Genomic DNA, 13862 nt, shown 5'->3' with positions numbered 1-13862 from the left:
CTAAATCATACAGTGCTATATTTTGCTACATGCCGGTGCAGATTTAATAGTCTTTGAAAAAAAAATTCTCAAACTCAAACTGGTAACTTTTTATTTATTTTTATTTATATGTATAACACCTAAAAAACAAACAAAAATAATAATAATAATAATAAAGCACTATAGACGCGTTCATGGAAAACAAATAAAATAAATAAAATAAAAAAATGCACTTTTAGGGCAGAGGTAATAACGTCACGTATTCGTAATCCCATTGGCTGGTGATTTTGGCCAATCAGAGAGTAGCAGCGGTTCTGGACGAGCAGCCTTCGCTCTGTTGTGAGATTGTAAATAAAGCTGACGTTAGCGAGTTAGCTTAGCGGATATCCAGTTTCCTTTGGGTGTTTATCTTCGTTTAAGGAAAACAACTCCATAATGGTGGGTCATGCTGGTTTACACTGATTAGAGAAAAGTGAGGCAGTCTTGGGTTAAAGAGTAAGCGCTGCTAATGAGGGCTAGCGGGGACAGGTCAGCTGGCTGCGCTGTGTTGGGCTACAGAACTGGGATAGCTAGCGTTAGCTCACGTTACGCTAGTCGAGTTTCTGTGTCAGCTAGCAACAGCATTAGTTATTGAACGCCACTGCTGTTACTACTGTTGATCAGTGTAAGCCTGTATCTGGTGCTGTATAAAATCTCTGAGTTATAAAACCTCTGATCCGAAACGTTTAACAGTATGTAAGCAGGGGCTAATGTATCTAACTAAAGCTAACCCCTAGATCAGTGCTGTAGTAATGGGCCTCCGTTTCTTCATGATGATGATGTGGCCTAGCGAGAAATGACGAGTCGACTGCTTTGCCAGGCGCAGCTGCTACTTTCCCGAAGTGTTTTCTGCTAGCTTTATCTCTAGATACGTTGTTCAGTGAACACGGAGACGCGGTGAACCTGATAAGAACGTTTAACAAGCTTACTAATTTGTCTAGCGAGCTGGCTAATGGTCAGCGTTCTGTTACTTTTGTGTGTTAAAGTTTGAAGATTTCCATACTATCGCTTATTCCATTAGAGCCCGTGGTTATGTATGTGCCACAGACCGTTCAAAAGATGTTGAAAGTTTCTTACAGCACTTTGTCTTTCACTTTCTCATGAGGCCCCTATAAGTGACATATACTGAACATCCTGAGTGCATCACATGACAGTGTGTGAATGCGTTTGTTCATTTGTTCATTATTTACAGAATGTAGCTGGGTTAATGCTGGAGATAAATCTTACTCATATTAACAGTATATTTTGGCTTCTACATAGGCTTGTTATGCTAACATTTTGTGGATAAACTATTGTCCCAGAAATTATTGCAATAAATAATATTAATGTCACTTTAAGTCCATTAAAATGCCACTGACATAATGATAATTTCATAACCAAGCAGTTATAAATATTTGTGTGTTTTTTTTAATTACAGCAGTCCATATTCTGTGTATGCAGACATTGATGTATTGGTTATTGCGTGACTGATTTAAATACTGTTCACTAATTGTATGTGTATATACAGCTCTGTAAAAAGATAAGAGACCACTTAAAAATGATGAGTTTCTTAGATTTTTAGCAAATTAAGAACCTCTGGAATATAATCAAAATCAAGAGGAAGATGGATTGAATATTTGCACCAGGAGTGGAAGTTGTCCAAAAGCAGTGTGTAAGACTGGTGGAGGAGAAAACTGTGATTAAAAACCAGGGTTATTCCACCAGTTCTGATTGCTCTAAACTTTATAAATATATATATTTTTTCTCTGCATTATTTGAGGTCTGAATGCTCTGCATCTTTTTTGTTATTTCAGCCATTTCTCTGCATATATTGCTCTTAATGACAATATTGTTTTTGGAATTTGGAAGAAATGTTGTCCATAGTTTATAGAATAAAACAGCAATGTTCATTTTACTCAAACATATATATAAAAATAGCAAAATCAGAGAAACCGATTCAGAAACTGAAGTGGTCTCTTTTTTTCCAGAGCTGTATAATCTCATATTCTTATTCCCTATAAGTGCATTTGTATATGAGACATACAAATAAACACAATACCACGATATCATGCTGATCATAATTGTTTTGGTCATGTCCATTTATTGTACGATAAGTCAATAATGTAATTATTGTCATAGGCCTACTACTACATGTGTTCTAATCATTTAACAAATCAAATGCTTCAATTAAATATTTTAAGTTCCTTATAACACCATTTATAGAACTAAATATTACAATGCAAGTTATGAAAATGTTTTGTCATTTGTGTTACATCAGGATTTGGACATCCTTGGTGTACAATTAACAGTTCGAAATATTTGTACAATCTAAACATTTGTCTAATGACAATACTTTTTTAGCAATTAATAGAGGAATAAAAAAATATATTTTTTGGAGTAATTTTGTTGGTTAGTTTATCATGATATTTTGAAAAAATTAGATCACAATGGCCAAAATGTACATAAAGCGTTTCTGCATGACTGTAAAGATATTTACTCCTTATATGGGTCTGTTTGTCCATCCCTGCTAAACAATATCTATTATTCTGCACATGGAGGATACTGACATGAGTGTGTGTATGTGTTCTGCAGGTATGGTGTGAGGTCAGCTGACGGTGGCAGAAGAAGTGAGTAGCTGCAGATTCTCTGGTTTTCACTCTGTCACAGCAGCCATGGCAGAGACTACCAGAGTGAGTAGTAATGGGACGGCCCCACGGGGACCGTACATAAGCGTGATCACAAACCGCACAACTAACCTGCTGATCCGCGGGGCCATGCTGTTCGGTGTGGGCGTGTTTCTTGCCTTAGTGCTAAACCTGCTACAGGTGCAGCGCAATGTCACCCTCTTCCCTCCTGATGTCATCAGTAGCATCTTCTCTTCAGCATGGTGGGTCCCACCCTGCTGTGGCACAGCATCAGGTAATTTGCACTTTTCCATACAGGCCAGCAGCTTTAGTGAGGATAAAGTTATATGCAGATGTTTTGACTGTGTTTTATTGATAATCCAAGTGAAAATAATTAAACAAACCCTATATAGTAGGGGTGTCACGATTCTCTAAATCCTCGATTCGATTTTATTTCTGATTTTAGGCTCACGGTTCGATTCGATTCTCAATTTTCATTTTTCTTTTTTATATACATGAGAGAGGCCTATGCCAGTTTTAGATTAGTCTATGGTCATTCATTGGTTTGATTAATCAAATTTACAATATCTTATTTCAAAAGGTGGGCTTGATATAAGTGATGCAGAGTGATTCAAGTGATCTGTAATACAGCACATTAGGCACTAATGGTCAAATTTAAATAATTAACTTAAGATATATTTGTAATGCCATCTAGTGGCTTTTTTGGTAGCAGCAGTGTGCGCATAACATAACATTAACAAAATAAATAATACAAAAAATACAGGAACAGTCATGTACAAAATAATAGGACAATTAGAAACTGAACTCTGTCCTACTATAACAGTTAAACATGAAAAATAAGACTTTAAGACTTTTTCAGTCCTAGAGAATGACAAGTTTTTTCTTTAACAAAGATATATTATTAACTTTATCTGAGAGAAAGATGCTCCTTAAGGTACCAAAACTATTAACATATTTGAGGCTAGACAAAACAACTGTTATTTTTATATTTTCACGTTTTTCTTTAAGAAGATGAGAATGTCCACATTCTCTGGAGAAAGGGCTGTTCTTTGAGCAGCGGCGTTGGCTACAGTGCGCTGCGCCGTTTGCGTAGTGCGCTGCGCCGTTTGCGTAGCGCGCTTCGTCGTTTGCGTAACGCGCTGCGCCATTTGCGTAGTGCGCTGCGCCATTTGCGTAGTGCGCTGCGCCATTTGAGTAGCGTGCTGCGCCATTTGCGGGAGGGATCGTCTTTTTGACTTCGATGCTCGACAACATGACATAATTTTGATTAAATATAGAAATCGTGACACCCATACTATATAGGAAACATTTTAAATACTTAAGTCTTTTCTGTGAACTTGCTTGTTGGATATGCTCAGTGATCAAAGTGCAAACAGGATATATGGATATGGACATTTGTCAGTACTCTGTAAATCTCGTCTGTATTTGTGCACATTTGTTTACAGTGCTGTAGGAACTACATTATAATGGCCTCCTCCTCCTCCTTTCCTTGTCGGAAACTCTAGTGGATGTTTTTCTTAATTAATTCCATGCCAAGTGAAATAATAATTATTAATAATTAAGTATGTGGGCAGAGACAGCTACCGCACATCATTTGAATCGGACAGCTTGATTTTAATAAAGAGAGAATTAATGTGTCCTAAAAAAGCCCTACAATACTGTTATGTCATATTGCCCTTGCCTGCCCTTTTGTCATTTGAGCCTTATTACAGTGACCTATGCTCAGTAAGGCGTACATACAATTTTGTACAAAACATAGCAAATGAAAAAGTCTATGACAACCTTTGATAGTGGATTTTATTTGGCAGTTTTATTCAGTTAATCAGGAAATTATCTCAACAAACTTGTTTTTTCTGTGTTTGCTGTTTTGTAAACTTCTTTTCTTTTTTCTCTCTTTTCTCCACAGCTCTGATTGGGCTGCTGTATCCCTGCATAGACAGGCGTCTAGGGGAGCCCCATAAGCTAAAGCGCGAGTGGTCCAGTGTGATGCGCTGTGTAGCTGTGTTTGTTGGGATTAACCATGCTAGCGCTGTATCCTTCTCTCACCACATGAGAGCAGCACCTCAACACTGCTGTCTTTTCACATACACACAGCGCTTTACAATATTGAAGAGAAAAATCATTTGCAAATTATACACTGCAGAAAATGTATATATTTTTCATGTGGTTTACACCACATACATCATGACAAAAATTACATTACATTGCATTTAGTGGAGTCTTTTATCCAATTCGACCTACAAATGCTAAGGAACATAAGCATTAGAGGATGTTAAAATCTAAGGCAAAAAGAAAAACATTTTGGAAAGCCTTAAAAAGAGGTCAGAAGGGTAATAATGTGATGGAGCAAGAAAGGAGAAAAAGGAGGAAGAAAGAAGGAAGAAAAGGGCAGAGGAGCAGGGAATGAGGTTGGAAGTAGTTACCATAGTTTGTTGGAGCTGTTAGGTAAGTAAGTGCTCTTTGAAGAGCTCAGTCTTTAGGAGGTACTTAAGAGTAGTGAGGGATGTTCCTGCTCTGGTAGCAGTAGGTAGTTTGTTGGGGAGTTAGGGAGGAGAATCATCTGAATTCCCTGAATTCAAATTTCATGTTGATGTAATGTAATTGATTGTCTTTATTGGTACAACATTATTATTATTATTATTATTACTATGCCAGGGAAAGAATTTAGTAAAGCATAGGTAACAATGTAAGAAAGTAGGTAGTCATGCTTCTTATGGAAGGATTTAAACCTATATATCTTGATTTATTAGACCAGGATGTTCTGGTATTTTTTAGGTTTTTTTTAAATATACGTTTTCAGATATACCGTAGAATTGCCAATATAGCCTCAATGTATTACTTTCTTTAACCTCCTGATGGTCAGAAGGTGGATTTTGCGAATAATGTGCAGCTCTCTCTGACCCTGGCTGCGTTGTCAGTGGGGTTGTGGTGGACGTTCGACCGATCTCGCAGTGGCTTTGGTCTGGGAGTTGCCATTGCGTTGCTTGCAACTCTTGCCACACAGCTGCTTGTCTACAATGGAGTGTTTCAGTAAGTGTCTCTTTCTTTTTCTTTATTTAAATATTTTGTCTCTCTCCTTTCGCTGTTTTATTTCTACAAACAAGTTTTAGGTTTTAGTACATAATATCTCCCTATTTATATGCATGTATTTCACAGGTATACCTCTCCAGACTTCCTGTACATCCGTTCCTGGCTGCCCTGCATTTTTTTCGCTGGCGTGATCACTATGGGCAATATAGGACGACAACTCGCTCTTGTAAGTGCACACCAACAAACATGACATTCTTAAAAAATGGGGGAGAAGGGTCTTTACTGCTTTTGTATTAAATCATGTCAATGTATATAGCAATTTAAAGGTCCTTTGAGTAGTATAGTAGTGGTTCTTCATGTTTATTTTATAGGAGATCGTAAAGAGTTCTTTTTAGCACAAAACATTTTCTGTATCTACATGAACCATAGAAAAAATCACTTTAAAGGATATACACATTAAAATGGCATATCTTTAAGCCATTTTAACCATAAGGATATGAAGGCCTGAAAGCATATTGTAGAAATGTGTGTTTGTGATCTGTGACAAGCAAGCAGGACAGTAATAGCCGCATGTTTGCTCTTGTAATAAACATGTGTTGCATAATAATACTTAATGTGTTTTTCTTTTTGTTTCTCTCTCTCTCTCTCTCATATTCTCTTTCTCCTTAGTATGAGTGTAAAGTAGTTCAAGAGAAATCCCACCAGGACTGAGAGACTCTTCCCGCCCTCAGGACAAGGATGAGATTGGTGCAAATATAAGGAAACACACAAACCTTCACAGCATTGGAGTGATTTACAGCAGATGGAGGCAAAGTTGACGTCTCCAACATTTTTTAAGACAGTGGGACATTGTGGGGATTGGTGCTTACTCGTTGGCTGTCGGTGCATTTAAGCTCTGCGTCTTCAGAACTGAAGAAAGCTGGAGCTTGGAATAAAATTGAAACCTTTTTGCCCTCTGGCTTCAGCCTTTAGAGTGTGTGAAACTCGCACATGCATTGTCTCAGCAGTGCTGTTAAAACTCTCGGCTGGGATGTGCCAAACTGACTGACAAACTGACGGATCCATCCCTACTGACCAGAATACTCCCCTCTATTACTCAACATTGTGGTCAATACTTCCCACGTTTTAAGGTCATTCACTCGAAAGGTGCTGTTTGCCGAAGTGTGAACATGAGAAAAAGTCAAAAACATGCGCACACATGGCTTCTGAGGTAAAAACATAGAAATATAATCCCTAGAATGGACATATACATTTAAGTGAGATTTCAATCATATCTGTAAGCCATTTTATCAATAAGAAGGAATATGGTGGCTTAAAAGCCTCTTCTAGCATTGTTTTCTGAAACAAGCAAGCAGAACTATAACAGTACAATTAACTCTGTTTACAGTATGTTTTTCTGTATGATAGGTCCCTACACAGCAAGTTCATACTTACTAGCACACAGGCAATATGATAAACGGCTCTGTGTGTGTAAGAGAGCAGGAGCACAATCAGTGTTAAACCAGGTATTGTATTGCAACACTAACCATTGAACTTCTCTTCAGCATTCCCTGTTTGCTCACAACACTTTTAATCTCTCTCTCTTTCTACCCCACGACAAGAAAAAAAGCACTGCTTTTGCACACTAATTTAAATCCACTGATGTTTGCCACAGCCTTAACATTACTGATATCTTTGTAAAAGTGGTTTGACTAAATCTATTGCTTTAAAGGGAGCCGTCAGCAGACCTGGTACTACTGTCCATTTCTGCTCCTTAACAACCTTTGAATGGAACTGAATAGTGGGAGTTTTTGGAGAGTGTTGTATAGGCTTTTCACCATAAACTTTTTGGAAAATGTTTGGACTATATATTTCCCCAGAAATTATTGCGATAAATGAAATTATTGTTATTTTAAGAGTAGGCCTGTCACAATAACTATCTTAATTTGGATTATATAGTGTCTGAAATAATTGAAAAAAAAACAATATTACTGTCATTTTAAGGTCATTCTCGTATAGCATATAATGCAATTACACCTTTTTAAATAACATTGGAATTAAAATATTACATTTAAATAAATAAAACAGTCTGCAAGTCTCCAACTCATTCACGTTAATGGCCTTGCATCAGTGAGTAAACATAAACAGCCGTGTCTAGGTCAGCAAAAAATATTGAAGAAATGACCACATATTTTATGATAACTTGATAATGTAATTATCGTGACAGGCCTAGTGTTGAATTTAGTTTTTTTTTATTTGCGTTTTGGAAAGGGTGTTCTTGTTTGCAGTTATGCAAGTGAAGGGAAATTACCTGTATAATTTAATAATAATTAAACATTTTTCATCAAATGAACTTGGGCAAAAGAAGGAGCAAAAGGGGAAAGTACACATTTTTGTGCAAGTGTTACAACGTGTTAATGAATATGTTATTATTTTTATGTAATCATTTTACAAGTAAATGCCTGATAATTTCTCTAGTAGCTGAAAACCTCAGAAACATTGTTTTCCACACCATTTTTGATTCAGTAAACAGTGAACATTATGGACTGATTTCAGGAAACAGATCAAATACAGTCTTGGGCTAAAAGCCTTGGTTAATAAGTGACTGTTCAGGACAGCATTCACCGTGTGGAAAACTGGACCAGTGTGCTCTGGAACATGCAGCATAAACAGCTATAACTTCAGGTTGCGGTTTAAAACTGATAAAAAGAGTGAAACTGCACTTACAGATTTTTCTGTGGATTTTCATCCACACTTCAGCATTTTACTGGAAAGATACCAGCTCTTAAATAAAACTGTTTTTTTTATTGTATTTGCCAATTGTGTTTTTTAACCTGCAAAGACAATGGGACTGTTAAGCAAAACAGGATTAAGCCTAGTCGTAGACTATATTTTCATTTCAATGGAAACTTTATATTCAAAATGCTGTGTAGTCCAAGACTAGGCTCAATCCCTGTCTGTGAAACTGCCCCATAAAGAATAAATGAAGGAAGATTTCTATATTTCTTAATTTCTTCTTTTTACATCTAATCATATAAAAAATAACACACCATGTATACGTTTTTTATTATGGAACAATAAGTAAACACATTATTTTTATTTTTTTTTTACTTTGACTAATTAATAGAAATGGTCCTGATTTAAAAAATAGGACACTCACATTTATTGTTGTAAGTATATAATTTTAAACTTTTATTTACCAATCTCATTTGAATGTAAACATGGTCGAAAAAGGTCGATTACATTTTACCTATGCAGAAATATGGATCAAAACTACACTGAGATGTTCCAATAACGTTAAATGGGTCAGGTCATTTTGCCAGGTACACAACACTGGCAATACAGGGAAAATACCAGCATTTTCACTTTTTCATTACTGATTTTGCTTTATAATTACTCACAGAATATTATTTTGATTAATACATTTATTTTTTAAATAGATTGACACTACTAAAATAAATAATAAAAAGTTTTCAAATGTAAATTTTTTTTACATTTAAATATCCACTTTTAAAAGTCTTACGCTTGACATCACTAATTTATACCTCATATAATTGGTTTTCTCTTGATCATTCCCAGTGCCTTGAGCTCTCTAAAGCCATCAAAAGGAAGGTTTAGGGCAGATGAGTTACTGTCCACAAAATAACGGTAAACATGGCCAGGTCAGTTCATCCTAGCAAATTATTATTACAAATTATTTTTTTATTTTAACTTTTTATTTTAAAGATATTGAGTCAGCAGAGTCTTGTCAACTTTTATGGTTTTATGAGTTGTGGTTATTGAGCACTTCCAATTTTAACAATATCATTAATAGCAATTGGTGGTTTAGGAGGGAGACAATTTTAAGGATTCTAGTAGACTTTGTCATTCGCATCACATGTGGTACCTGAGGTAGAACGAAATTGTATTCTCACGGTCTAGATACACCCAAACAGCAATTGTTAAATAGATAGATATAAAAATGAAATAAAATAAAGTAGAATTAAAAAAAAGAAAAATTGGAGTAGGAAAGGAGCAACAAAATTTGCTATAGCAGCATAAAAACTTTAAATATTAGTCTTCGGTACTGAAATATTTGTTGTTGTTAAGTGCAACTTTAAGTAAAAGAATATCATAAACTGATTTTTCTTAGTTGCTCCATATGAATCCATTTATTTGGACTCAGTCGGGAGCGCCCTCTGGTGGTGTAACACGGATTAAAGAATTCAAAGATTTAAGGACACTTTGTTTTGATTGGCATAACATGAGGTACATGAGGTGAAACGAAATTGCAATCTTACAGTCCATGTACACCCAAAAGAGCATTTATTATGTAAGATAAAATAAAATAAAAATAAAATATAAAATATTTAACTAAATAAATACAAATAACATAAACAAGCTTTTATGCCGAATTGTGCTTTTATGCACGGGATGCACTTTTAATCACGGCGAGCGTTTTTACGCACGGGATGCTCTCTTACGCACGGGATGAGCTTTTACGCACAGAATGCATTTTTACGCACGCCAAACGTTTTTACGCACGCCAAACGTTTTTACGCACGGAATGCACTTTTACGCACGACGAGCGTTGTTACGCACGGGATGCGCTCCTACACACGGGATGAGCTTTTACGCACAGAATGCGTTTTTACGCACACCAAACGTTTTTACGCACGGAATTCGCTTTTACGCACGGGGTGCGCTTTTACGCACGGAATGCGCTTTTACGCACGGGATGCACTTTTACGCAAGGGATGCGCTTTTACGCACGGGATGCACTTTTACGCATGGGATGCGCTTTTACTCACACAGAGCGTTTTTGCAGACGGATTGCACTTTTACGCACGGGATGCACTTTTACGCACGAGATGCACTTTTATGTACGGGATGCGCTTTTACGCACGGAATGCGCTTTTACTCACAGCGAGCGTTTTTACCTATAATGCGTTTGATAGGTCTGTAGCAGGCAGTGTTTATTTCGTGACGAATAATTTTCGTCATAGTTTTCGTCAACGAACCTTTTTTTCAAGACGAAAACGAGACTATAATTAAATAAAAATACAGTAAACGATGACGAAATAGGAGAGACCACATATTTCTCCTTTGACGTCGCGAAAAACAAGACAATGAGTAAACCTTGTGAGGATTATCTCCGGTAAAAACCATACCTGTCAAGTCTCCCGTTTTGGCCGGGAAACTACCGTATTTTACTCCTTTTTCCCGCCGTCCTCCCGTATTATTATTTTCCCGTAAATGTCCCGTATTATATTAAAATAAAAAACATATATTATTGAGGAGACAGGGCACTGACCGCTCTGTGTCTCTTAACCAATCGTGGAGCCGGTTCAAGGAGAAAGTCCCGCCTTTCAGGAGAAACAGCCAATCAGCTTGCAAAGGAGGGTCAGTGTGGGGAAGCCCCCCCCCCGTCGCGGTGAGTTCAGGCAGCTAGTCGGAGCAGCTGATGTTAAAACAGATCTGGATATACAGCGATTTTTCTAAAAGAAAGGTAACGGTAGGCTAATCATGCAAAACTGTGATGAGATTTTTCTGATAGCTGCTTAAAAATACTCGTCTCCGAAATAAAACACACAGATTAAACCTCTTGAAATAAAAAAATAAAGTTTGTGACTCAGTTTTACTGGAAATGTGTAGAGGACCGAAATGAACTGGACTGATCAGGAGTGATCAAAAGAAAGAAGTATTAATTAAAAATTATTAATTTAGTAGGCCCATTAGGACTAATTTTACTGATAGAATATATCTGGTCCATGTCCTTTTAGTAAAAGCTCATGATACTATTTTTAGGTCACCAACAGTCATTTTGCAGAATTTGTGCACCTTTTGTTCAATTTTAAATCCATTAAATAAAAAAATATATCATATAAAAGAGTGCATTATGCCAAAAAAAGACATGACATCTTAACCTTTTTTTAAATATCTAGAAAAGGGGTTTTAATTTGGCTGTATTAAAAGAGTGACATATGTAGGAATGTCCACAACATTTCAGATTCTGATAATCTAATTGTAGTCTGTAAGTGTTTCACATGTGGTTATTTTAGATTTTTTTAAAACCTGTCTTAAAATGTACGGGATACTGAACCGTCGTTGGGCTGGTGGGAGTGGACAGAGGAAAATGTCCCTTATTTTTAAATCTAAAACTTGACAGGTATGGGTAAAAACACCACAAATCTTTCAGGCTTCTGCAGGCAAGTCACACATCTAAAGATCAGCGTTTTAATGCTAATGTTGTTTCATGTGCTGATGTGTTTAACTCTAAAAGACACCTCTGCTGTTCTGTAAAGTTAATGTTACTGTTACAGAACTCCCTCATTAAGATAAGATCATATATTTAGTCCCACAGCGGGAAAACATATAGCTAGTGTGACAGCAGGAACAGGTCAGAAAGAAAGTCAATAGAAAAAAAGATGCAGCGAAAATATAACAACAAAAAAGGGAATCTATTAACTCAAAAGTCTGTGTAAAATTCCTTACAGAACATTCTCATACGTTTCTTATTTTAACTCATGAAGTCTCTAAGTACGTCCTGAGAGCATCTCTACAGGACGAGGCTCAGAGAGTGTGTGAATATGTGTTTTTGAACTTATTTATAGAATGTAGCGAGGCAGCGAGGTGTGCTGGATTAGTGCTGGAGATGAAACTCCTTTAAAAACTGTGTTTTCGCATCTATAGCTCTGTTTAAGCTATTTAACCATTCAAATGCTTTAATTACGGGGTTTACGTTCCACACATTAAAAATATTTACAGTCACACACTTACTATAATAATAAACGTTAAATCATATATAAATATAAATATATTTCACATGTTACACAACTGGTTAATACATGTTTCATTTAGTACAAGTGTTAATAATTCAAGGGATGAGAAAGCATTTACATTTACACCCTTGACATTTTAAAGATTTTAATAGATAACTAAATTATGACTAAAACTAAATTACATTTTCGTAACAAGACTATGACTAAAACAAAATCAACATTTGTTCTCAAAATTAACACTGATAGCAGGTCTGCAGCAACACACAGCACTGCTAATGTGGAAAGTCTCTTAAATGCTTATTCATCAGTTTAACTGTAGAGAAATATAATAAGTATAGTCAAAATATAAAGGTATAGTTTATCTAACTAACTTAGCTGCCTATCTACCACAAATGCTTTTATTGCTTTTCTCTGTAATATTTATGGGTGTACTGGGCTCCAGTGGACGTATTAAATTTAGGTTTACTAAAGAGACGTCACCTTTTTTCTAATGGTAGTTGGTTCTCTCCGCCGTAAACAGAAACCAGTGGAACTTATAGCTCCTTGGGCTAGAGCTAACTGCTCTAGAGTGATACCCACTTTTACTTTACTTGGTTTCCTTTCAGAGCGAGTCACAGGAGTCCAGGTTGAGCTCCCAAGCACTTTATCCATTTATTAGCGCCCTCTGGTGGTAGCTCTGCCGCTCTGCTGTTGTGCTGATCTGGGACAGGGAAGTTGGGAGAAGAGATAAGAGAAGTAGTGAGAGCTCCTTAATCTAACCAGCTGAAGTTAAGGTGAGGCTCAGTTTTACTTTTCCAGCCCCATAATGTTCCTTTCTGGGTGAAGTAGACAATTTTTTTTAAAGAAAAATTAAATTTTCCCCGATAGATGATTTCCCTCTTATGGTAACTCTTCGTATGGCTCTAAACAGAACCTTTAAAAAGTGATTCTATGTAACACCAAACAGCGCGGGATGCGTATTTCTCCTTTGACATAACGAAAAACAAGACAATGAGTAAACCGTGTGGGGCCACCATCTCCGGGAGTAACACCACAAATCTTCTGCAGACAATTAATACGCACGGAATGCGCTTTTGCACTGAATGCGTTTTTACGCACGCCAAACGTTGTTATGCACGGGCTGCGTTTTTATGCACAGAATGTGTTTTTACGCATGCCAAACATAGTTACGCACGGGATGCGTTTTTATGCACGGATCGCACTTTTACGCACGGATTGCGCTTTTACGCAAGGGATGCGCTTTTACGCACGGTATGCGCTTTTACGCACGGATCGCGCTTTTACGCATGGGATGCGCTTTTACGCATGGGATGCGCTTTTACGCACGTAATGCGCTTTTTACGCACGGGACACGCTTTTAAGCATGGGATGCGTTTTTAAAGCGAACGTTTTTATGCACGGGATACGTTTTTATGCACGGCAAGAGTTTTTACATACAGCTTGCTCTTAT

The 13862-nt window shown here is 36.8% G+C and overlaps 1 protein-coding gene across 1 annotated transcript; it reads left to right on the top strand.

Moving 5' to 3' along the window:
* The first annotated feature begins 281 nt into the window (after positions 1-281).
* On the top strand, positions 282-8463 carry insig2 (insulin induced gene 2). The gene is made up of 6 exons (XM_007261051.4): positions 282-417; positions 2590-2916; positions 4549-4673; positions 5506-5672; positions 5799-5898; positions 6342-8463. The coding sequence occupies exons 2-6, from the start codon at positions 2670-2672 to the stop codon at positions 6381-6383; spliced, it is 681 nt and encodes a 226-aa protein (XP_007261113.1). The 5' UTR covers positions 282-417; positions 2590-2669; the 3' UTR covers positions 6384-8463.
* Positions 8464-13862: the final 5399 nt, after the last annotated feature.

The sequence above is a fragment of the Astyanax mexicanus genome, chromosome 11 (genome assembly GCF_023375975.1).
Source record: "Astyanax mexicanus isolate ESR-SI-001 chromosome 11, AstMex3_surface, whole genome shotgun sequence".
In the NCBI taxonomy this organism is placed as follows: Eukaryota; Metazoa; Chordata; class Actinopteri; order Characiformes; family Acestrorhamphidae; genus Astyanax; species Astyanax mexicanus.
The sequence above is the reverse complement of the archived record's forward strand: the minus strand, read 5'-3'. Positions and strand labels throughout refer to the sequence as shown.